General features: G+C 37.5%; 1 protein-coding gene across 4 annotated transcripts in view; it reads left to right on the plus strand.

Moving 5' to 3' along the window:
- FEZ1 (fasciculation and elongation protein zeta 1) overlaps positions 1-22,912 on the plus strand; it is a 73,990-nt gene that overhangs the window by 24,889 nt on the left and 26,189 nt on the right. For 2 of the 4 annotated variants that reach the window (XM_074303890.1, XM_074303888.1), the window contains exon 2: positions 17,502-17,856. In XM_074303890.1, coding sequence (XP_074159991.1) covers positions 17,502-17,856 — 355 coding nt within the window. Of the gene's footprint in view, positions 1-9,125; positions 9,303-17,501; positions 17,857-22,912 lie in introns of those variants that run through there. The other 2 variants (XM_074303892.1, XM_074303891.1) reach the window with 2 other exon arrangements.

Consider the following 22,912-nt stretch of genomic DNA (forward strand, 5'->3'; position numbering starts at 1 on the left):
TACTACTGGATCAAAGGACATGCATAATTTTATAGCTCTTTGGGCATAGTTGCAGATTGCTCTCCAGAATGGTTGGATATTTTCACAACTCCACCAACAATGCATTAGTGTCCCAGTTTTCCCACATTCCCTCCAACATTTATCATATGGAACCATTTGTTATAGTAAATGGAGAAATTTTTTAAATTGCGGATAAGTTCAATTATCTTGGCTCTATACTTTCCAGGCACATACACATAGATGATAAGGCTGATACACATATTGTCAGAGCTTGTTTATTGTTTGGGAGGAAAGTGTGGAAAGGAATAAGAGTTAGGCTGCCTACTAAACTAAAGGTCTACAAAAGTCTACAGAGCTATCATACCTCATAGTTGCTTGCCTATGGAACCTAGACAATATACCAACACCATGCCAAAAAACTGAATAGCTTCCATTTGATTTATCTTGGGAAGATTCTGAAGATAACTTGGCCAGATAAGGTACTAGACACTAGCTTATTCCTCAAGCTGAACTGCCAAGCATTCAAGTTCTACTGCAGAGAGTACAGTTTCAATTGACTGGCCACGATGTTCAAAAGCTAAACATATGTTTGGCTAAAAGACTATTTTATGGAGAATTCACACAAGGCAAGTGCTCACACTGATGCCAGAAAATTGGTACAAGGACACTCTCAAGGTTTTTGTGAAGAACATTGGAATCAATATGGAATCAAAGACACACAGGACCATCCAGCATGATCTTCTTTAGCTTTTTCCTTTCCTTTTCCTTTCAAGGGAAACTGATTCCTGTCAGGAAGGGAATAAAAGAATGGGACAATGAGACAGTTATTCTGCTCTCTTCAGAAAGAAATTACTTAACTAGAAATATAGCTATCTGTCCCTCTTAAATGTTGTATTCTAAAGGAAATAATTTTAGGTTCAAACTGTGCTTCTGATTGTTTTCCTTAAATGGAAAAAAAATGCCCCCAGAAAAGCCTAAGACTTGGCTCTCTTTCCACCAAATGCCAGTTATACAAAGACCACATATAGTTATGAAATGAATCCATTTATCAAAGCCAATAAGAAACAGAAATCAGAGAAATTATACAGATGAGAATATACCATACACAACACAATGTGAATTAACTTTCTCACTGGGAGAGATACCTCAAGCTTGGCTAAAACAAAGTTCCATATCTCACCCATGGGAGATTCCCCAAAGTCATTAGAATGGTAAGCTAGAAATATTCAAGTTCTAGCTGATATGAGGATTTGCTGAGCACTTTTCAAGGCTGCCATCTATTTTTGGTGTCTACCTGACATTCAGTGCTCACCTGTGGCTCCAAGAAGCTGGTAAAAACATTTCAGCAGATGGAATGAACCAGGTGGAGGATAAGTGACAGACCTAGGGAGTGTATATCCCAAGCATATGAAGATAGGTGAAGGCAGAGGAGAACAGTTTGTTCCAAAAGCCATGAAGGTGGCTGAAGCAGGTTCTATGGTCAGTCTTCAAAGATACCAAGGTGATCCAGTGCCTCCTGCATAATCATCTTTCATTCTGACTTTTATCTTGCCACTAGACTCTCTGAAAGAGAGACTGTGACTGGATTTTGTGCAACCCTGCCTTACTTTAATCCAATTTATGGGTAAATAAAGACATCACTCTGTGACATCATTGGTCCTCTTTGAAAATGGACAAAAAACAATCCACTGTTAGCATCTAGCTATATGAAGGATAAATTGCAAATAATCTCAGGGGGGAAGCACTAAAATTAGGAAGAATCAGAAGAGCCTTATTTTAGCTGAGATTTGAAAGATAATGGGAACATTATGAGTAGGAGATAAGAAAAAAAAGAATTCCAGGCATGGGGGACAGCCAGTGAAAATGCGCAATTGAAAGATGAAAAATGTTCAAAGAACAGCAAAAAAGCTAGAATCTCTGAATCTCAATTTACATTGGACTATCTGAAATTAACAATATTGTATCTGTTTCTGTCACACACACATACTCTTTTTTCTCTCTGTCTCTCGCATTCTCAATTTTTTATACATTAGTGTATACATGAGGGCAAAAACCAAAATTTATTTTAAATTGGACACAGTCTTATTGCTAAACATGGGCAGCACTGGTTGATTCCTGCTCTTGGTGAGTATTTGTAGAACAGTCATGAAGATATTGCAGTTATATGCCAACTATATTGCAGAGTATTTAAAGGTAGAAAAATTCTTTACAAGAATTTTTACAAATTTTACAAGACATTTTGAATAAGGCAAGACACTAAAAGAATAAAAAAAACCATGAATCATATCATCTTAATGAAACAATTGAGAGAATAACAAGTCCTGATCCATATTCTTACTTTTTAAAAATAAATTTTGTTCTGATACCAATATTGCATAACCCCCCCCCAAAAAAACTTATAATTAAAGTTCCTCTGATGTGCAGTATTTATGTGGTTGGGAGATCTTTCATCAGAATTTTGCTATGGATTTCTTTGGTTTCTTTTTAGTCTAAAACCATCATTCCCCCATACTTGCCAACTTCTTAAATGCCACTTTAATTTACTTGTATAGTACATGAAGAACTGCAGTGTTGGGGTCCAAATCTGATGGTTTCACTATCACTGATGATTAAAATAGATAGTTATAAAAATATATACAGATTTGCTCCACTTTCCCTCAAGATTTTGTTCTCTTGCCAGTTTCATCTATGAATGCTCTAGGATAATGTGGCTCATTTGGATCTTATGCCAAGCTTGCTGTGGACATATTTTTACTTCAACTACTTTTTTACTGTTTTATGAAATGATAATGGTTATAATTTTCTGCAGTCCTCCTCTGCAATGTTTTCCAAGTAAGTTTGTACGCTAAACTGATGTTGCCCTTGACTATTGTTTTTTTTCTCTCTAACAAAAAGATTAAGTGGTTGAAAAAAAGATTTATGGTTGAAGAAGGTTACTGGCTATTTTGGTTTCTTGTGATAGGGATTCCTTTGTACCAGTTCAACTGTTGCAGGAAATGGGGATAATCAAGATCAACCTCTTTGCTTTTTTTCCAGAACGGTTGGATCAATTCACAGCTCCACCAACAACATATTATTCTGCCAGTTTTCCCACATCGCTCCAACGTTTATCATTATCTTTTCCAGTCATCTTAGCCAATCTGAGAAGTGGTATCTCAGGGTTGTTTTCATCAGTATTTCTCCAATCAATAGTGATTTAGAGCATTTTTTTTATATCACTAGCAATGGGTTTAATTTCTTCATTTTACTATTGTCTATTCATATCCTTGACTATTTAGGGAATGGCTTGTATTCTTATAAATTAGAGTCAATTCTCTATATAATTTAGAATTGATCCAACCGTTCTGTAGAGCAACCTGCAACTATGCCCCAAAAGCTATCAGATTGTACATACCTTTGATGCAGCAGCGTCTCTACTGAGTCTGTATCCCAAAGAGATCATAAAAGAGGGAAAAGAAGCCACATGTGCAAAAATATTTGTAGCAGTTCTTTTTGTAGTGGCAAGGAACTGGAAAGTGAGTAGATGCCCATCAGTTGGGGAATGGCTGAATAAGTTATGATATATAAATGTAATGGAATATTATTGTTCTATAAGAAGTGATGAGCAGGTTGATTTCAGAAAAGCATGGAAAGACTTTCATGAACTGATGCAAACTAAAGTGAGTAGAACCAAGAGAACATTGTACACAGTAACAAGATTATGCAATGATCCACTTAGCTCTTCTCAACCATAAGGTAATACAGGGCAATCAATTCCAATAGAGGAGTGATGGAAAGAGCCATCTGCATTCAGAGAAAGAACTATGGAGACTAAGTGCAGATCAAAGTAATTTCACCTTTTTTGTTTGCTTGCTTGTTTTTTCTCTTTCTTGTGTTTTTCAAATCTTTTGATTTGATTTTTCTTGTACAGCATGATAATATGGAAATATGTTTAGAAGAATTGCATGTGTTTAACCTATATCGGATTATTTCCTATCTAGGGGAAGGGAGAGAGGGTAAGGTCAGTGTTGAAAACTATCTTTGCATGTATTTTGGAAAAATAAAAAAACTATTATTAAAAAAGGATATTATCTTTACATGTATTTGAAAAAAATACTATTGAGGAAAAAGAAGTTCTTTCCCTCAAAGAGTTTACATTATTATTATGTTTAAAAAATATATTATGTTATTTTTTGTTTTTATATTGATTCAAATTCCCTTTGTAGGCCTCCTCTAGACTAGATGGGGGTCAAAAAATTTTATTGTCCTGATTTCAAATCTTGCCTCAGACACTTACTAGATATGTGATCTGGGGCAAGTCACTTAACCCTCTTTGCCTCAATTTCTTCATCTATAAAATTAGTAGGAGAAGGAAAGGACAAGCCACTCCAATCTCTCTGCCAAAAATGTCACAAAGAGTCAAACATCACTGAAAAAATTATTAAACAACAACAGTCCCTTTCCTGACCTCTCTCTGAGGACCATCCCTTATTACAAAAAGAATTTTTAACAAGAGAAAAAAATTGGCAAATTGATCAATAAAATTTTAAAAAGTCTAACATTACATGCAATGACCCATATCTATGGATTTTGCATCTCTACAAAAAAGCAGAGGAAGTTGCATTTCTTCTTTAAGGATAATTTTGTTTATAATTTCATAGCATTCATTTTTGAATGGTTTGTGGTTCTTGTTTTTCTTTTAATTTAGATTGAAGTTGCCATTGCGTATTATCTTCCTGTTCTGCTTACTTCATTTTACAACAATACATTTAAATCTTTTTATGCATCTTTCTATAATGTTCATTTCTTAAAGCACAGTAATAAAATATTCCATTCATATACAATGATTTGTTTGATCATTTCCAAACAATGGGCAACTACTTGGTTTTTATTTCTTTTCTACCACAAAAAAGTACTGCTTCATATATTTTGGTGTCTATGCAAGCAAAATCTATGTACTTACAAGATATATATGACATAAAGCAATAAAAGAGGAGAAGGCATTGGGGTTGGGGACATGGGCTGGATGAAGCAGGACCAGAAAAGGTCTCCTTCAAGGAGGTAAGATTTGAGTTGTCTTAAAGAAAACCATGGAAACTAAGAGGCAGAAGGGAAGGCAGGAGTAGAACATTTGCAGATGTGGAGATTAGCCAATGAAGGGCACAGAGATAAGAAGTAGAGTGTCATGTTTGAGAAACTGCCAATATTAGTGGGTCATGGAATACACATGTTTAAGAAGACTGAAAAGGTAGAAAGGGGGACAGGTTATGAAGACCCTTTAAATACCTAAGAATGAAGTTCATATTTGCTCCTAGAAGTCATAGGGGTTAACTCACTGAGCAGTGAGTGACCTATTCAGGTTTTTATGTTAGAAAAAATCAACCTGGTGAAGGTGAGTGGATGGACTGGAGAAAACAGAGATTGGACTATTGCTTGATGACAAGAGCTTGAACGAAGAGGCTGTGTCTGTATGACTGTAGAGATGGGGATATTAAGGCAGAAATAACAAAATATGATAACAGCTTGCTGATACAGAGTAATAGAGGTAGGAGTTGAGCACACCAAAATTGCTGGTTTGAGTTACTGGAAGGATGATAATACCTTTAACAGGATAGATAGAAAGAGTGAAGGGTGGAAAGATTTGGGAAGGCAAAATAATGGAGTTGTTTGGTACATGTTGAGTTTCAAATATATACAAAATATCTAGTTTGAAATGAGTAATAGACAATTGATGATGTATGATTATATCAGTAGAGAGAATAGAACTGGCTTAATAATAATAATAATTGACTCAGTGTGCTTGTAAATTTTTAAAAGCTGGTGGCAAGACACAGTTTAAAGTTCAATCTGCATTGGTTACACTTTATTACTTTCTTAAATGTAAACAATCAACAAAATAATAAATCGAGCCTTGATTTGTAACTCTGGGGTATTAATACTCCCACTGAAAATGTAACATTCAACTCTCCGGCATGCCCTGGCTAGAATCATTTGCACAGAAGTAATTGAATCCATGGTAACTGATAAGATTACCATCTGAGGTCAGAGTGAAAAAAGATGGCCCTAGGCAAAGCTCTGGGTGACAGTTAATGGACTTGGAGTGGGTGAAAATTCAAAAAAGGAGAATGAACAAGAATGGTCAGATAGTAGTAGAACCAGGAAAAAACAGTATTATGAAAATAAGAGGGGAAAATATGAAGGAGGAGATGTCAAATGCTGCAGAGAAGTTTAAAAGAATTGGAACTGAGAAAAAGCCATTAGATTTTGGCTATAATATGTATATATATTATTTTATATATATTATATATGTATAGTATATAATATATAAATGTATATGTAAATATATAAAATACATATTTATTTATATATTTATATATTGTTTTATATATATTATTTATATTTTTTATATATAATATAATATAAAATTTTTTTTTTAAAAGACAGGTTTTTTGATTTAGGTCTGGATTTAGAAGCAAATGAGAAGAAAGGAAGTAGAAGTGACAAGTATAGGTGGATATCTCTAGATGGTTAGCCAGGATGATAACTAATGGGCATACTGGAAAGCTTCTTTTCTTTTTTTTAAAGAATGCATGGAATATGGGCATATTTCTATAATTATAGCTCATGGAGGGAGGGAGTTGATGGAGACTGAAGATGAGGGGAAGAGAGGAGGAGAGAAATAATTAGGGGAGAGAGACTCAGAAAGAGAGACAGAGAGAAAGATAGAGATAGACATAGACACAGACAGAGAGACAGAGAGAGAATTCAAGGATGATTCACTGAAGATGCTGGGAAAGAGGGAGAGCAAGAGTGCACATAAGAGAGTCTGGCTTTGGCAAGAAGAAGAAAGATGGGAGAAGTCAGGTGTGAAATAAGCAGAAAGGAAATAAAGGGGGGAACTTTCCATGTATAGCCTAATTTTTAAATTTAATTCAATTTTTTTAATGAAGTATGAAATGATATCATTGGTTGAGAAGCAGGGATAGGATATAAAATGGAAGGATTCAGGAGAGATGAGAAGGTTTAGAACATCTGTTGTAGGAAGGGGGAATAGAGAACTCATTAATGAGGAATAAAATGTTTGCCTTGCTGTGGTGAGAGCCTAGTTGAGATTATATAACATATATTTATAGTGAAATCAATGATAATTTAGTAATATCTTCTACTTCTATTTAGCAGCATGTGAATAAGCATGTAAATAATGATTAATAATCCACAGTTATATTTTGTCAAGGCATTTTTTGGTGATAGAACCAGGGGGCAAAGGATTCAAGACTGGGAGGCTCAAGAGTAATAGAATAAAATTGAGTTAGTTTCTCAGGTTGAGACAGGGGAGGGAAGAGAGCATTACCTGTGCAGTAGTAATGACCTGAGAAAGAACAGAGGAATGGAAGGAATGGATATCACAGTGAGGACAAAGAATAGAGCTGGGGATTATATGATAGAGAGAAAGAGGGAATGATAAAATATTGTGATCAGATAAAAGACTTTTGTAGTTTCCAAAAGGAAGTGGAATCTTTGTAAGTGATGAAAAGATCAAAGCTATAACCATCTATTTATATGTGTAGCTGAGATCAAATGGAAACTGCACAAGATCAAAATATTTTTTTTTCTTTGTTTCACAGATTGCCAAGACCACATATTTCATCTCTTTCTACTTACCAGTCTACTGGTGATGAAATGCCTATCCTTAGTAAAGAGAAAGGAATAAGCAATTATATAGCATCTTCTAGGTACCAGGCACTGTGCTAAGTGCTTTACAAATATTCTCCCATTTGATCTTTGAAACAATCCTGACAGATAGGTGCTGTTATTAACTCCTTTTTACAATTGAGGAAACTGAGGCAAATGTGGTTAAGTCCCAGAGTTCTATTTATTGCATCACCTGCTGTCCTACTTTAAAAAGTTGGTTTTCAGACAGAGACATATAAAGCCTTTCTTAAATGGCAGAACCTGCCAGAGCTGGGGCTCCACTGGCTTATTGATGGATAACACAGGGTCACCTTCAAAGCACAACAAAGCTTTGGCTAGGATATTGTGAAGATGGTAGTATAAAGAGCTCTAGGTATAGAGCCAGAAATCCTGGCTTTGATATTCTCTGTGTAATCTTGACCAAATCACTTTACTTGTTTCCTTGTTTGTAAAATAAGGAAAATAACAACTATATCACCTTTACACAGTGTTATGTGGAAAACATTTTGTGAATCTTTAAAGTATTGGTTATTATCACAACTATTATTATTGTGGTGTCCTTAGCTATACAGCTGACTCTTGCTGTAGTTGATGGGTCTTTAATTTGGGGTTTGTGAACTCTTTAAAAAATGTTTTGATAACTCCCTCAGTTTCCTTTATATGTTTTATTTTTTATATTGAAAAACATGATTCTAAGAAGGGTCCTCAAGCTTCATTAACTAAAGGATTCCGTGACAAAGATTAAGAATATCGGCTCTCCTTGTTTAACATATCATAGCCAGGCTGATCTGTCCTTGGGGATATCTCCCTTCATTGTCTTCTTGAATCTCCTTATATTATCTCCAATCTTCCTTCTCAGATTTCCTTTTTTTGACCTGAAGGTTTAGATTTTAAGGTCTGGATCTTTAACTTGAATTCTTCTTTGTGCTTCAGGGTGGCCAAAATCAACTTGACTTAGCCTTTACCTACTGAATAACTTTTGACCTTATTTGAGACAGAGACAAAGAGAGACAGGTAGAGAGACAGAGAAAGATAAACAGAAAGAGACACACAGAGAAACAGAGAGACTTACAGCACACAGAATCATCGGTTCAGTTTAATTTTTTTATTGGACCAAGGAGATAGAGATGAACATTGGAGGTTCATTGGGCAGTTGCTCCCAATTTTTTTTTTTCCCCAAGGAGCAGAAGAGGTGAATTACCTGTTATTAAACTAAAACTTGGATTTTGTGTAAATGCTAAATATGCACTAGCGAAGCTGAGTTTCCAACTGAGAGGGAAAGCGGGGCTCCGGAAAGTTGATAAATATTAATAATGAGGCAGCCCGGGGCCAGGCCGGGTTGGAACGTAATTGCGCGCTCCTGAGAAGCCGGCGCCTGCTAAGGAGAGGGGCTGGGGCCGGCCCAAGCTCGCGCGCGCGTTCCTGGAAGCCGAGTGCGCGCTGAGGGCGGGGAGGGGGAGAGAAGGGAAAGGAGGGGGAAAGAAGGAAGGGAGGGGGAGAGGAGCTACTGGTGCAGCTGGGGGGAAGCGCTCGCTCCGCTTGTCACCACCGCTTCGGCCGCCGCGGCCCCCGTGGATGGAGGTATCCGGCTGAGCCCCGGGATCCGCCTCCCTCCGCCAGGAGCCTCACAGGTGCCGTCGCCAGTGGGGCCGCCTGGAGTTGGGACCCCAAGCTGAGTTCAGGGATGGGTGGGAAGAGGGGGCGTTGGGGAAGCCGAGTGGGAAGCTGAGCCTGGAGGGGGGGGGCTGTCTCGGGTAGGACCGGCCGGGCCCAGCATCTGCGCTTCCCCCGGCATTCTGGGTTCGCTTGGGAGGCAGTGGTACCCTCCTCTCCCCCCTCCTCGGGACGCGCTTCTTGAGGGTCTCTGTCCCAAGAGATGCGCCAGGGGGCGGCTCCCAGGGCTTCGGATATCCCCAGCGCGCCCGTTATGCATGTGCGTGCATGTGTGTGCGTGCATGTATAGTGTGTGTGTGTGTGTGTATGTGTGTGTGTGTGTGTGTGTGTGCGCGCGCGCGCGCGCGCTTGGGGACAGGGGGAGGGGAAGACAAGGATAAGGGGAATGTCACCCTAAGCAGGGGTGATTTGGGGAGAATGGTAGGGAAGCAAATCCGGTACCTTTATCTCTTTCCACTTAACACACACCACAAGGTTCCATCTTTGCTCTCTGGTCCTCCAAAATTCCTTCGCCCACTCATTCTTATGGCTGGCGGAGCATCCCCCGATACCATACATTCCTACAATGTCAGAACCCGCAGCAGCTGCAGCGGCCGCGGGGGTAGCGGTTGCTAGTAGCGAGTATTCAAAAACTAAAACATGTTAAGGAAAGGTCCGAGGATGTTTAGGAGGGGACTGGTTGCCAGGACCTCCGACTGGTGAGCCAGGGACCATGCTTGCACTGGCCAGAGAGACCCAGCTTTGCAAATTTTACACTCTAGTATTCCCTTTCCTTTTTCCCCTCATCCTGTCCTCCACCCTCTAGTCTCCACCTTCTCATTTTTAGTTGCTTCTGTCATATTTGGCAAAGGGGACAGTTGAAGCTGTATAGCTTATGCAGAATCATGCTGTATCTATTTGGAGCTCCAGCCATTGTGCTGCTGCTGGAAAGGGACTGTACTCTAACCAGACTGAAGCAGAATAGGAGATGGGGAGGGAAGCAAACTGGGAGAGAGAAGGGGAGGTCAAAGGAGGAAGAAAAAGAGAGAAACAGAACCAGGGAGGGGTTGTTTTGCTCATTGACAATGAAATGCTCTCTTCTGGTCAAAATGTGTAGCTGTCAGATGTGAAGTAAGGCTGCTAAATACTACATGAGCTTTAGTGAGGAGCCCTGGGAAATTTGGGGTTGGAGGGGATGAAGGCAGATTTTAGAGAGGGATTGAGAGTGATGGACATAGGCCCAGGGTCAGGGGTGCTGAGGATCTTGGAGGCAGTGAAAGAACTTAGTGGAGCTCCATAGGCTTAGCAAGAAACTGCTCAGCCATGCTCCATTCTGGGGAAAAGGGCTCATAATTGGTGCTACAGCTCCAATGTGCAATGCATTGTCAAGAGTGCAGAGAAAAGCCCACATTTTTCTTGCTTGCTCTCTGAAGAACTCTGTTTAACACTTTGTGTCTTGGGTTCATGAGGAAGTGAATCAATGAATCTTTTTTTAAGACTCACTAGTTCTCCTCCTTCCTTCAATAGATTACAAAGTGTTTGACAGGTAATCTGTATTGCTTATGATTACATTGCAAAATATATTTTTTATTTATATTTCCCCACTAGGTAGAGAGTAAGACAGTCTTCCTCTTCTTCTACCCCAAGACCATATTGAGGATAGGAAGGTGGGGACAAATGAGTGACAGAAGGGACAGAAGGGGGAAAAAAAGCCTAAATCAGTTTTATAGAGCATAACCCAAAGCACAATTTTGCTAGTTATTTGATCTTTCTAAGAGGTGGGGGTTAGGGAGAGAGGAAGATGGCCATCTTTCTTCTAGTTATTCATCATTTATTTTTGTTTGTGGGAAATATAGGGAAGAAGGAAGCTCTGTCACTTATTAACTTTAATTTGGGTAAGGGGAGAGCTTTAAGGTGAGCTCTGAATCCAGAGGAAGTAAATCTTAACAGATCAAAAGTGGGAAGTTGATCCTGGTATTTTAGATAACACAAAAACACTGAAGCTGGGGGTGCAGTGGGAGGTGGGGGTGATTTAATTGAAAATAAAGCAAAGATGGCTGAGGAAAAGGTTGGTTGGTGAGAATGAAGGGTATTCTGCATGACAGGCTAGCATGAGAACCCAAAGGTCTAGTAATGAAGCTGTGACAGAGAGAGAAATGGAAACATGAATCTTTGCTTTCTGCCTTGGTTCCAAGGACCTCCTGAAAGCATTAGTTTGTGTACTGAGAGGTTGTGTGGCATGGTGGAAAGAGGTATGGGGAGAGCCTGGATTTGGAGCCAGGAGACCCAGATTTGAATGTAAAGCTGGGCCCTTTGCCATTTAACATTTTTTATTAATGACTTGGAGAAAGGCAGAGATGATGAGCTTATCAGATTTGCAAGTGGCAAAACTAACACACTGGATATGTTAAAATTCTAAAATGTCTTGCTAAATAAGCATGTTGAACCAAATCTAAAAATTTTGGGGATTCTAGAAATCTACCTCACAAGTACAAGATGAGGGAGGTGTAGTTAAACAGAAATAATTAAAGAAGGAAGATACCAGATGGTAGGCTAGAAACTCCTTCCCCACCCTCTTCTGCTCACTCCCACTACTTCTCAGCAGTCTCCCTAGTAGTAGCCCTTGTGGAGGGGTTTCTGTGTCTCTTCCTCAGCAGCAGTTAGGCCACTTGCTCTAGGCATATTTTGTGTTGCTTGCCCTAAGCACAAAAAATTCCTAGTTACTAAACTAAGATTGAATTTGAAGAGAGATTAGATTATTTTTTTTTTTTTAGTTGCAGGGGTCAGAACGAGGCATAGAAGTTAGAGAGATAGATTTGATATGAAGACTTCCTAGAAATCAGAAGAATGATTATTGAAAAGAGGGATGAGTTATGAAGACAAAATGAGATTATATTTGTAAAGTGCTTTGTAAACCGTAACGTTATTATAATTACTGTTATTATTATAAAGGAATATCTGGCTCCAAACTGGTCATTCACTAAGTGTTGATTGGCTCCTATATAATGAGTTCACTAAAACAATAAAAATATATTATAGTTTAAGTTAATTAAAGCAGTTATAGATAACACTGCTTTTTAAAATCCAGGGTATTGGGATAGATTTCTTCTTCATTCATAATTTTACAGATGAGCTAATTTTTCTCGTCTGGAACTTCTTGAAATTAAATCCCAGACCTGGATGTTAGGTAGTTGGCCTTTTGTGGTGTCACTAATATTTTGGATAGTGTACAAGAAATCCCTTTTTGATTCTGGCTTTTTCCCTAATACAGACTTAAAGAAAGTATGAATACCTTGTTAACTTTTTGAATGGTTCTAAAATAGACTGGTTTTTGACTGGTTCTAAAATAGAATCAGTGATCTACAGGGAACTGACTAAAGGAATTTAAAAGAATGGGAGCTTCTTAATGAAAAAAAAGTCAACATTAATTTGGCATTAATTAATTCAATAAATCTTTTATGAAATGTAATTGTGTGTCTTGCATGAATAATAAAGTATCAATCTAAATGGAAGCTGCCCCTTGTTCAGGAATTCATTCCTCTCTAATTGCCTGTCCAAAGCCTATCCATTCCTCAAGGATGTAGCTTTTCTTCCATAAAATCTTCCAAGCTCAGGAAATCTATTCATTTTGAATTCCAAAAGCATTTGTTATTTGTATCAGGCTTCTGCTATTGATCTTAAGACAATTTTGTGACATCTGTATTGAATTATTATTTAAATCTTATATTACTATTTTTATCTTTTTACTTGTTTTTTCCATGTTTTCCATTAAATTATAAACTCCTTAAGGGCAGGAATTATGCCTAGCACAGGACATAACTGCTCAATAGCCTTGGTTAATTGCTTGAGGTTCAGAAGGTAATAGAATTATGCCAGTGTTTTAGAATCTTTTAGCATTATCCCTACCCTAATCAGACTATATCTGGAGTATGATTTCCTGTTGTGGGAATCATAGTTTTAGGCTATTGATAATTTAGAAAGTATCTCAGGGAAGGAATTTTAGATACCACAACTGAGATGATGGTAGAGATGGGAGCCACAACTAGAAATGTGGAGAAATTGAAATGAATTATAAAATCACAAATACTTCCTCTAGCAATGGAGAATGCATCCTGTTGACTTCTCATCCTGCATTTTATCCTTGTTACATTCTCATGTATACACTGCACAACATACAAGGCCCTATTTCTAGGACTTTTAACTTTATGTGAGTATGAGTGTAGCAGTCAGGTTGTCAATCTGTGATCCCTTATTCTTATTCCATGCTGAGTCCATCTCTTTTCCCAGTCATCATCTTTTAGATTTCTTTTACACCACTTCTTGCTCATAAGTCATGGGTAATATGCTGCAGACCATTTATGTTCACCATTACCCTTTGGGTGACCCACAATTTTGATACTTCAGAGACTGTGTGTTTCATGATTCAGAGCCATCTAGTATCACCCAAGAGCCATCCATGTTACTGATCATTTCCTTTGACCAAAAAGTAATTTGAGTCATTAGTATGCTGATAATTGATATTCTATAAATAATTATGAATTCTGATTAATTAAATCTGAAGCGAGAAGCAAAATATAATATAAAACATTCTGAATTTGGAGTCAAAGGACTAAATTAAAATATTGACTCTTATTACTCACTATCTATATAAGATTAGGCAAGTTGCTTAACCTCTGTGGGCTTAAATAGATCCACCTCTGCCTGAACAAGATAAACTAAGGTGTCTTCCAGATATTAATATAATGTTTTATGATTATCTAGTTCAGTCCTCTTATTTTACAGATGAAGAAACTAAAGGCAAAGAAAATAATCTCCCCAAGGTCACACACTTCAGACCCATATGATTTAGAAATCAGATTTTAGAATTATTTTTCATCTTCTGTGGTTTAGAATTCAAGTGTTCTTTAATTTTAGGACTCTTCCCTCTTTTGAACAACCCTCAATTTGTAGACTAAAGCATTAATGTAGATACAACATGCAGATTACTATTTCCATGCCTTTGTCAATCCTGTTCCTTCTGAAATAATGTCCACTGGCCTTTCCAATTCTTTAAACTGCTACCCTTTTCCTTCAAGAATCAGCTCAATTCCTCCTTCTATGAAGTTTATCCTGACTTAATTTAGTCTATATTAATGTCCTCTTTTTTTAAACTATGGTAACTTTGTTTATCTTTCGTTTCAATGCAGCAAATATTTGTTAAATACTTACTGTGTTTGAGGTACCATAATAGATCCGGGGCACACACAAAAAAATATTTCTCACTTCAAGGAGATTGCATTCTACTGGAAAGAAATAATATATACACATAAGTTAGTTAAAGTTAGTTTGAGATGAGAGAAAGTACTAAAAACTAGGGGATTTCAGACTTCAGATAAGAGGTAGCATCTGAATTGATCCTTGAAAGAAAGTAGAGGTGAGAGCATTTAGAATAAGGAGGACAACCTGTAGGATAGCTTGAAAACGTAAGATGGAATTTTGAATTAATGACTAACAAAACAAAGAAGAACATATCATGGACTTAGAACTGGAAGTAACTTTAGAGAATAGCTGGACCAACTCAATCATTCTACAAGAGAGGAACTGAGGTCTAGAGAGCTTGAGTAATCTTTCTCTACATTTTTGTCTCCCCATTTGGACTGTAATTCCTTTGAGAGCAAAAACTTATTCATAGATGCAGTACTTTAGAACTGAAAAATATCTTAGATTTTTTTTTTTTTTTGAAGGCAGGTTTAAGTGTTATATAGCTAGTGTGTATCTGAGTCAGTAAGTATGTGAGGTCCCATTTGAATTCAATTCCTCTCGACTCCAAGGCACTATCTAGCTGCTCTATCTTAGGTTTTCCAGTCTTGTTTCCTTATTTTATCTATGAAGAAATTGGAACCTGTAAGGGACAAGTGGCTTGCTTAAGGATACCTCAGATAGTTGATAACAGACCTGGGGCTAGTTTATAATGCATAAACTACTTCCTTACTGATTGCCCAGTATTTTCCAATGCAGTAAGTGCTCTATAAATGTTTGTTACAGATGACAGTGATATGAATTTAGCTCTGATAAGAGAATATCCTTGTGTTTCTCCTTGATAATAGTAATAAGTAGCATTGACATAGCAATTTGTGGTTACAAAATATTTTGTGTATCTTTTCTCATTTGATCCTTATCACAACTATGGGAAATGGTTAGTTCAGGCTAATTAATTGGCTCTGTTCAATAGATAACTCAATGACATTCAGACTCTCCACATAGACAATTCAGAGATGTTAAAAAACTGACTTAAAATTATAGGAGTTGGTGCTTCAAGAATTTTCAAGATTTCGAGTTTTGATATTTTTTCCCCTCTCTCCCTTCTCCTCTTCCCCAAGGCTGCAAGCAATTGATATGCCATACATGTACAATTATTTTAAACATATTTCCATATTTGTCATGATGTGAAAGAAAAATCAGAATAAAAGAGAAAACCATGAAAGGAAAAGCAAACAAACAAAAAAAGATGAAAATAGTATGCTCCTCATTCAGTCTCCATAATTCTCTCTGGATGTGGATGGCATTTTCCATTCCAAGTCTATCACTGTATTGCTGAGAAGAGCGAGTCTATTATAGGTGATCATCATACAGTCTTCCTGTAATTATGTACAATGTTCTCCTGGTTCTGTTCTCTTCACTCAGCATCAATTCATCAAACTCAGGTCTTGTGGGGTCAACTCTAGGACTCTTTCCATGATCTCCTAGCTGCCACACTTGCCCTTGACTTTGTCTGCTTAGAATTCTATAGTTCACAATTGGAGCCTCTGAGAACAAAGCATATGATTGTTCATGAATCTGCTTAGTTTTTCTGTAGGCTGTGACTACCTACAATTGTATATATCCAAATAAACTAGTTAAGTTGGGAGCACATATGTAGGCCAGTATGGATTTGATTGCTATACTATATATCATAGCAGGGGAATGGAGAGTTTGAGATTGTTACAATAAAAATCTGTTATGCCTGTGCTGCTTAATTCAATTAAATTTATTGAACATTTTTTTTTAAGTATTGAGTATGTGTAATGCATCATGCTGGGGTAGGAGAGAAAGATAAATGAAAAACAATACAGTATCTCCCCTCACTGTGGAGACAGTAATTATAGGTTCACTGGAGAGGTCAAAAAGAATAACATTAGAAATTCAAGTATTCCTTTTATTTGGATGGATCAGGGAAGGCTTGGGGAAGAGATATCTGAGCTTTAAAAAAAAAGAAAAGGATTTTAGCAGGTAAAGTTATTGATGTGGAGAGGGGGTTGCTGTAGATATAGAAGAGGCCATGTGTAAATGCACAAAGGTGGGAGAGGACAGGATCAAGGAATAGTTAGCAGTCTATAATAGTTGAGACTAGAAAAGAATGGTAGGAAACAACTTTTCAATATCTTTGAATAATTAGCTAAGGAATTTTATATTTTCCTTTGCCAGGGGAAAATATTTTTTCTCTCTCTCCCACCTCCCCCAATGAAAAAAAAAGAAAAACAAAATCCTTGTAACAAATATGCAATTGTTCATTACTTGAATTGCCATCCAAAGAAAGAATAGACCACAAAGCTAGTTAGGAGATTGTTACCATAGTTTTCGTAAGAAATAATGGGAGTCTGAAATAGGTGCTGATGGTGGGAGTAGAAAGGAAAAGGTATGAAAGCAGAATTGACAGTACTTGGCTACTGATTAGGTTAGTTTTAGATAAGGGAAAAGAAATAGTCAAAGTGGTGTTCTCATAGCCTCTCACACATGATGATAAAACAGTGATACATAGCACATGCTCAACGAGTAGTAAAGAAAATAAGCCTTTAGCAAAGTAAAGATACAGGTTTCCTACAAAGTACTTTGTCTGTATATGATATTCAGCATGACTATGCGAGGATTTTATGGGGAGATTGTTGATAGCTTAGACTGCCTCCTTACTGATTAATCATCAATTAAGGGCAACCTTAAGAAATTATCTAGTCCATCTTTTTATTGGTGTTATTTACAAAGCCCAGATAAAGAAGTACCCAATTATCTATGGCAAAAGACGGTTGTTTTTCCCATAAGGGAAACAAAGCTATTTTGCAGATGGATGCTGATAATGCTCTAAATATCTCTTTATAGTCATAGAGAACAAGGTTGGTCCTGGATCATATTGTTTCTTATTTTTTTTTAATTTTCATTTTCAGATAAGGTCAACGTAAAAGTTGCTCTTGATCTAACCCTGCACAAGATGGAGGCCCCTCTGGTCAGCCTAGATGAAGAATTTGAGGACTTGAGACCCTGCTATTCAGAAGACAGGGACGAGAAACCTCGATGTTTCTATGGCTCATCTCCTCACCACCTAGAAGACCCCTCTCTCTCTGAGCTTGAGAATTTCTCCTCCGAAATTATTAGCTTCAAGTCCATGGAGGATCTTGTGAATGAGTTTGATGAAAAGCTCAATGTCTGCTTTCGAAACTACAATGCTAAGACTGAGAACCTGGCCCCTGTGAAGAACCAGTTGCAGATCCAGGAGGAAGAAGAGAATCTGCAGGATGAAGAGTAAGAAATCTTACTGTACTTTCCCATATCTCCCTTGTCTCAGATAACAGTCTTTAGGCTGAGGCACCCTCATAAAATATTCTTATATTCTTCATGGTTAGTCACATACACTCCCAGACCTCCCCAAAAACCTGTGCTGCAGTCATTGGACAGTTGTTCATCCCACTCTGTTCTAACACCACTGCCCACTGTTGCTACCTTGTAGCTGTTCTCTTTTGGGGTTTATCTTTTCCATAGTTGTAACCTTAAAGAAATGAATTGATTTTTAATAAATAGAGGGGTTTTCCTAGCTATGAAATACAATATCAGGAGCATTACATTCAGAAGCCGTGTGGTATGATAGAGTGATAGACTTGAAGTTAGAAAAATCTGGTTTTCAATCTGACTTCACATACTAATTATGTAATCCTGGACAAGTTATTTAATCCCTCTGTGCCTCAGTTTCATTATTTGTAAATTTATGCACTTAGACACTTTGGTTTCTAATGTCCCTTTCAGCACTAAATCTATGGTCTTATTTTCTAGTCACATTATGACATTTCTAGTCACTGTGACTATTAGAATTCTTTACAGGACCATTTTTTTTCCCAGAAATTATGCACTTCTTTCTCCCTCCCCAAATTCATTATGATGAAAGGTTTGTCATTTATGATTTTTTTTTTCTGGAGAAATGCCAGCACTGTGAATATTCTCAAGTTAATTAAGACCTTTAGGGCAAGAAGTCCTGGGATGTTATTAAGACAACATTAAAACAAAGTGATAGGATAGGATACTATGAAACAAGGTATAGAGGAGTCAAGGAAAGGAAAGATTTGAAGGAGAAGAGGAGGTAATGGAAACAAGAAAAAAGCAGTAAAAATATCAGTTTTCTTAAATCATTCAAGAAAAAGCTAAGTCATGAGTCAGAGGAGATGAGAGCTAATTTTTCTTTTTTTTTTTCCTATGGCCTTAAGTTGGAAGAGTGTGTCCATTCATAGACTGCCAGGTGATGGATTGGTCACATGGAGCAGAAGTTGTGGAAATTATTTAAGTGATAACATTTCAAACATAATTGATCCACATACTATTTGCTAAAATGGTAGCATCTACCTTGCAGATAGATCAGTAAACTAATAGTGGTCTTCTGGGGATAGAAGGCTGAACCTGGAGTCAGGAAGCTCTGAGTTCAAATTTGGCCTCAGGCAAGTCATTTAACTTCTGCTAGATTCAGCTTCTTCATCTCTAAAAGAGGGATAATAATTGTACTTACTTCCCAGGGCTATCATGAGAATCAAATGAAATTAAAATTGTGAAGTGCTTAGCACAATGCCTGGAATATAGTAAGTGCTATGCAAATGATAGCTTTTATCATCATCATCATCATATCCAGGCCTACAAATACTTTCCCCCAAACTTCCCATTTTAATGAAAATCACTGGGCTCTGAGCCTGAAGAAGTTCAGTACTAAAACTGTATGCTGTATCTTTTAAAATTAAAATTATTTCACATAAATTTTTCTTAGACCTTAAGCTTGCAATAATTTACTTGATTTATCTAAGTGAGAAGAATCACTGGGGACTTTATTATTATTAGGAATTTCTTTATTCCAGTACATCAGGCAATGAACTAGAAACACAAAAAAGTGATTATAATTCTTGTTCCATTACTCATTTGCTGTGTGACTTTGGGCAAGTCACTTAACCTGAGCCTAGAGTCTGACTATGAAGCCTCTAAAAGCACAACCTTGGTGAGGCAGGTCCAGAGACTTGCAATGACAGAAACTTCTGACTTCACCAAGACTGTGCTCCAAAAAATGATACTAGAATATGCCAACTTCCTCTCACTTCCAACAACTAATCACTCCTTCCTTTTTCTAGATTTTAATCTGCTTTTTTGAGGTGGTAGAGTCTTATTCTCTTCTCTGGTCTGACCTATTAGCAGAGGTCAAGAAATATTCATTATTGTCATGTGAGGCTATTATCCTCCTCCGGCTTTTCCTGCCTCCTCAGCCTCATTGACTTCTCCATCCAGGAGAATGAAGATCAAACTAGCCTAGCAGAAGTTAAAGCATGATTATGGGGTACAGTATATAGGGAGGAAATAGGGTACAGAGAAGCTAATAGTGTCTTTTCACAGAGATTTGCTTTCTAACCATTCTCAGAAATGTCTTCAGGAAAGCTGAATCAAAACTCTAATGCACTTTTGTGGTATAAAATAAGTACAATTAAATACCATTTTATAGATTTCTCTTGGGCTAGCTTGGCTATAAAATGACCCCCAGTGACAAAGGCAAGCTAGTGGTACTTTTCTCATTTTTCAACTCTGCCTCTTCCTGAGTGAAGGCTTGATGTTGTCATGGCAATCTCTGTACAGACTCAATGTTTGGGGAAATGAATTGAATATCTCTGAGTAGATCTTCAGGGATAGAACTAAATAACGGGTATTGTAGGACAAATCAGTGAAGGGCCTTGATCATTTGGTCAGTAACTTCCTTGAAGAGAACATAAAACAGAAGCAAAAGAGAGAGGCAAGTTTCAGAAGAACTGAATTTTGGAACTTGCATTGGGAAAGAAATGGGACATGAACTTATCATAGTAACTAATGATAATAATCACTAGTAACTAATAATAATGATGATAATAAATAACGAACATTTACGTATCACTTTAAGGAAAATGAGGCTTCAAAAAAGTTAAGTAACTTGCCCTGAATCATATAACTAGGCAGGATTTAAGCTTGTCTTCCTGTCCAGTACTCTATCCACTACAACTACACTATCAACTGCTTAAGAGAGCCTTTAAAGGCCAGTCTTTATCTGGGAAAGGCAGAGGAGTGATAGGCATTAAAGGACAATCAGACTGTAGTTTTGAGTTCAAAAGAGATAAGACTTCTGGGTGCTCATTGCTAGTACATCTTTGAACTTCTCTGCCAGGTAAGCAGTAGGAAGAGGACTCTGATAAGGTATCAGTGCAGCTTATTAAAAGTTCTGAAGAGCCAGCCTCCTTCTGCCTCATCCCATTTCTAGCAGTCATAGAAAGGTGAGAAGTTTGAAACAATGGCTAGTGACACACAGTTGTTCTTTCCTTGTTTAAATATAAATCTTGGGTTAAAGATTTCAACCTACCTGAGTTGGTACAATGGTACAATTTTAAACCTTAGTAACAGTTTATAGTTAAAGTTAAGCTATACAAGCATACAACTGCTATTGATCATAAACCATAGTATCCACCTGTGGTTTAGAGTATGATCTGGAATGGGCAATTCTGGACAAAGGGATTTTTCTCTCTTGCCTCATTTTGTGACATTAAGAGAATTAATTCTCCATTTATAGGTTCGATTTTTCACTATGCCAGGTGAAAATAATACTAATCTGTCAAGAATGGAAAAGATTAAAAAAGTTATTTTAAGGCATTCATTCATTTGTTCATTTGAGGAACATTTATTGACTACTTTCTATGAGATAAGTCAGTATTCCTGCCCTTGTGTAGCTTATTGTCCAAGAGAAGGGTAAAAGAGCAATGTAGTTATATATGAATTAATATATGTAATCAGCTCACAATGTAATAGCATTGACATGACATTGCATCCAATCACACATACTAGTGTTGGTGCTCATTGAATTCTAACATGACTTCAAGATTCTAAACAGAGGATATTGTCTATATCTGGGAGATCAGTCTTATAAACCAAGTAGACTAGCTTCCCCAGGACTCATCCTGACAGACACCAAATTAATAGGAGTAGAAGTTTCACAAAGCTTCTTGGTCCACACTTGGGCAAATTGATGAAATTTCCTAGAGTGGGAAGAAAAAGTTACCTTAGGATCCATATATATATATCCATTTTCATATTCCTTTTCTGGTTCTCCTCCCCCACCCAATACATCCCATTCTGTCGTAGCCCCTAGCCCCTTTTTACACACAAAATAAGGTATCTGAGGTATATGGTATCTCAAGATCTAAAGAGCAAACATGATGAGCCTTAGGTAATAGGATAAAGATAATGGTTCAGCTGAGGACATCAGTTTTGTCTTTGTTTTCTATAAGTGGTACAGTGTATAGATGTTACATAATGAATTACAAGATAGTATTCGAGGTTCCTCTCCCTCTGACAGTGCTTAAGTGACTGATCCCTTCTCTACAAAGCTCAGCTCCACAGTCCACCTTAGGCCATCTTTTCATCAGGATAACTCCACTTTCGGAAGTTCTGCCTAAGAAGCAGTAAAAGCCTCTCAAGGAAGCTAAATACTTCCAGTTTCTTCTCTCACAAAGAAAAGCTTTGTTTTTTTTCTCGCAGCCTCTTTCAGTTGGCCTTCCTTCTGCCTTTCCACCCTCTCTTCCCCTACCCCACCCCCAAGGCCTATGTTATTGCTGCTGCTGACTGCCTGATTTGCTACTACTGTCTTTGTTTCCTCAGTGACCCTCACTCATTGTACTCTTGTAAAGCCAGTTGCACCCATGAGGCTTTTGCCCTGCCTTTAATAATGCAATTTGCTCCTGGGGGCCAGTGTTAGTGGCTAATGTCTGGTATATAATCACATGGGAGACCCAGGTTAAAAGCTTAACACATAGGTTTGCCAACTGTGTACTTGGGTTTTTCTAGCCCATACAGAATTCTAGGTTTTGATTTGCCATTTTAAAATTATGTCTTCTGAAACTACAGATATATGCAATATACTTATGAAAAAAATGAGGCCGTGTGACTAGGAAGCCCTTGAAAAGTTAAAAAAGAAATTTTTAAAAAATTTTAGCTCAACAGAATCTAAGGCCCAAATGAAAGCATATAGGGGAAGAGGGAAAGAGAGTGGGGTGGAAGGAGTGTTGGTAAAAAAGGAAAACTTGACTGAACAAAAATTTAAAAATCTAAAAAAGATGGAAATGGCTAGATGCTCTGGAGGAGAAGGCTTAGAAAGCATCATTGAAAAATCAGAAATTGGAGAAGGAAGATATCTGAGTAAAGCCCCAGGAAGGAGAAACACTCCCCAAAGGATCTGAGAGCTCTCTTGGCTACTATCCTAAGGAGGTGAACATTTTCAAGGTGAAGTGAAAGTTGATGCAGTATAATAAGGGCTTCATCT

The sequence above is a fragment of the Sminthopsis crassicaudata genome, chromosome 3, assembly GCF_048593235.1.
Source record: "Sminthopsis crassicaudata isolate SCR6 chromosome 3, ASM4859323v1, whole genome shotgun sequence".
Lineage (NCBI taxonomy): Eukaryota > Metazoa > Chordata > Mammalia > Dasyuromorphia > Dasyuridae > Sminthopsis > Sminthopsis crassicaudata.